The sequence below is a fragment of the Lotus japonicus genome, chromosome 6 (genome assembly GCF_012489685.1).
Source record: "Lotus japonicus ecotype B-129 chromosome 6, LjGifu_v1.2".
Taxonomy (NCBI): Eukaryota; Viridiplantae; Streptophyta; class Magnoliopsida; order Fabales; family Fabaceae; genus Lotus; species Lotus japonicus.
Genome location: NC_080046.1, coordinates 5,046,732 through 5,050,145, shown reverse-complemented (window position 1 = coordinate 5,050,145; position 3,414 = coordinate 5,046,732). Strand labels below are relative to the sequence as shown.

Genomic DNA, 3,414 nt, shown 5'->3' with positions numbered 1-3,414 from the left:
GAATGTGAGTTGCTCCTAGAGTTTCTTTTCCATGAGCAACTGTCGTTGCAGCTGCTCAAAGTTGACATTAAAATAAACAAATTTGCTTAGCTCATTTAGCATCTGTTTGGTAGATGTTAAATTTGTGATATCTTTGTGTTGGACTGACCAACGCAAAAGTTAGCGTTGATCAAAATGAGACAAACCATAAAAAATTTAAACTAAGCTGCCACTAAAATAAACAAATTTGCTTGGCTCATTTGACATCGATTTAGTATAGATGTTAAAGATGTGATGTCTTCGTGTTGGCCTGACGGACATAAAAATTAGTGTTAATGAAGCCGATGTGACGTATTTCGATCTTTTTGCGTCACCGTCAGCAATGCTAAAAAAAATTAAAAATTCATCTTTGGCATATTTTGGATTCAAATACAAATACTTGTAGTCATGCTTGTCGAAGCTTAATCACCCAAGAATATGAATATAGATCTCATTTCGTTCTTTGAGTGGCAAACAAGCAAAACCAAAGTGCATGCATCCAAGTAAGAATATATTCTAAAAAACAAGTACTAACTCTATTTCATGTACAATCCGAAGAAATGCAATAAGCCACTACTCTCCTTTATCCTTTTGGCATATTGCTATTCTGCTTTTTTAGATGTGACAAAGTGATAGCAACTAAATTAAAGTGACAATAGAATCAACTTTTGTTTATAGGAATAGGATTATATTCATGGCTTCTCACTTTACGGCTCCCAATTCTACTTATATATAATTCTGTCTCTTGTTCTAGCTTCTCCCTGGTTCAACCTCTGAAAATTTGGGATTTCATGTCCAATGGATCTAAGAGTTTACATCCTCAGAGTCAGCATCATAGTGCTAGCTTCCACTCTTTTCCCTCTGTGTGGTAAAGTATACAACACACAAACATAATGTGGGTTAGCACAACATTAATTTTCCCATGGTTTCTATAAATTTTTAATTACTTGTTCTGTTAATTTGCAGATGCTGCACATCATGGAAGAGCTATAGAGGGTGGTCACAAATTTTATAGAAGCTCAACAATGAAATCATGGAGGAAGCTAAAATCTTTAAGCTTTTTTAACAAGTACACATCATTTGGGTACTCAGATTCTGATTCATATGGCTCTCCTTCTTCTCTACCCCTACCAACTTTCAATTCACTAGCACCACAACCTACACCATCATCTTATGGTGCCTCTTCTCCAAACATACCCACAGTTAGCAACCCCTCTCTGCCACCCTATTCTCTTGTTCCAAGCCCACCACATAGCCAAAGCCCAACAAAACAAGGCCCAAGCCCACCTAAGAGTGTTCCAATTCCAAGCCCACCACAGGTGTACCTGCCACCTATGGTGTACCCACCTCCACCCTCCCCTCCTGGGCCCCATAAAAAGGGACCACAGAGTGGTGTTTGGTGTGTAGCAAAACCTACAGTTCCTGATCCAATAGTCCAGGTGGCCATGGATTATGCTTGTGGGTCTGGTGCAGATTGCAAATTAGTTCAGCCCAATGGGCCATGCTTTCAGCCCAACACTGTGTTGGCCCATGCTTCTTATGCTTTTAATAGCTATTTTCAGAACACCAAGAATGGTGGAGGCACTTGTGATTTTGGTGGTACTGCAATGCTCGTCACAGTTGATCCAAGTAAGTGTGTTGCTAGCTTTTGATGATTTACATGAATTCGAACAGAAAAAAAAAAGATTTATATGAAAAAATTTGAACTGTAGGATAAGAAATAGAGACATAAGCACTACCAAAAAAAGAAATAGAGACATAAATCACATAATTTGAGGATAATAAATCTTGATTCCTCTGACTATATGGTTCAATGAAAAAACACAATTTATTATTGATTTCTATAAATTTAACTAATGATAAGTACAACTTTTATTAATTTACTTATTTAAAATATATATTGCAAAAATGATGACCGAAATGGTGTCATAAATTAAAGTTAAATGAGGACTGATTAGTTCAAATTAACATTGTTTTCATATTCATTTTCCCCCATGAGTCTTTACTTGTATTATAATTGTTGTGCCCATAATTTACACCTACGGGCTACTGCTAGATACATAAATTTTCTCAAATACACGATTTTTCTTTGCAGGCAATGACAAATGTAAATTCATGCTGAATTAGCTAATTCTGTCGAACACAATCGACGTGTGTGTGGTAGATATAGAAATCTTTCTGAAACTTAATTTTTTTATGTGTATGCATAATCTCCATGTTATGTGTACCCATAGAATAGCTTAAGTGGTAGGAGCTGGGGAACATATAAGTTGGGTAGGGGCAGGTCCAGTGATTGATTCCTGGTAGGTGCAATTTATCTTTCCGATGTAAAAAAAATAATCTTCATGTTAAGAGACATTATTGGAGTTATGATAGTCGTTATTTTCCTTTACCTTAGGATCGGAATGTTGTAGCGGTTTAGATATCTGTATACTTTTTGTTATAAGTTCATTTATTGTGTCTATTTAGTACTCTTTCCGTCCTTAATTATAAGCTAAAGTTGTAAAAATCACGCTTATTAAGAAAGATTTAATTGATGCATTGGTTTTTGAAAAAAATGTATAACTTTTTATATTTACCCCTATTTAAGATAGAACTTTTTAATTATTATACCATGAATAATGCTTCACTACCAATAAATGCAAGGGTAAATATGGAAATAAATATTATCTTTTACAATTTTAGCTTATATTTAGTGACAAAACATAAGTTTCAACTTTAGCTTATAATTAGGGACGGAGGAGTAAAAAAAATTGTTATAGCAGAATTTCTGTGCGAATATGAAATTTATGAGTTAACCAATATTTATATTTCTAAAGATCTAATATTTATGTGGGTGATAATCGCACAACTGGTAGGTGCATATGTCAAAGTAATTTTGCAATAAAATGGGGTATAAGTTGTCAAGAAACTAGGATCTTTTCACAAGAGCTTGATGATTAATGAGTGGAAATAAGAGAGGACACGAAAACAGAGCAATAATGAAAGCAAGTAAATGAGGTTGGTTTGTTAATTTGTAGCAAAAACAGACCTGTAAATAAGACTAATTAAGAATAAGAAAGAGAAAAAGTTAATCCTTAAGTACTCTCTTCGTTCCTATTTAACTGTCCAGGAAGAGAAGAAACACACATATTAAGGAGTGCAATTAATTTTGTTGGTTTTCATAAAAGTAGTATTTGTTTTTCATTTTTACCCTTTAGATTGCATTTTATCTTTCTTCATTTATTGTTCTGATAAGGGTATTAGTTGTAAAAACATCATTTAATACTCTCTTGAAATGCTAAATGGACAGTTAAATAGGAACAACGTATTTTTCTCAAAGTTGACAGATAAATAGGAACGGAGGGAGTATTAACTATTCAATTGCAACAAGCTTTTTCTGTCACAAACATATAT

The 3,414-nt window shown here is 34.0% G+C and overlaps 1 protein-coding gene across 1 annotated transcript; it reads left to right on the top strand.

The window, feature by feature from the left end:
• The first annotated feature begins 449 nt into the window (after positions 1-449).
• Positions 450-2,482, top strand: LOC130726913 (pistil-specific extensin-like protein). Its single transcript, XM_057578235.1, has 4 exons — positions 450-521; positions 773-886; positions 985-1,647; positions 2,114-2,482. Exons 2-4 carry the CDS (start codon positions 817-819, stop codon positions 2,143-2,145), a joined length of 765 nt encoding a protein of 254 aa, XP_057434218.1. The 5' UTR covers positions 450-521; positions 773-816; the 3' UTR covers positions 2,146-2,482.
• Positions 2,483-3,414: the final 932 nt, after the last annotated feature.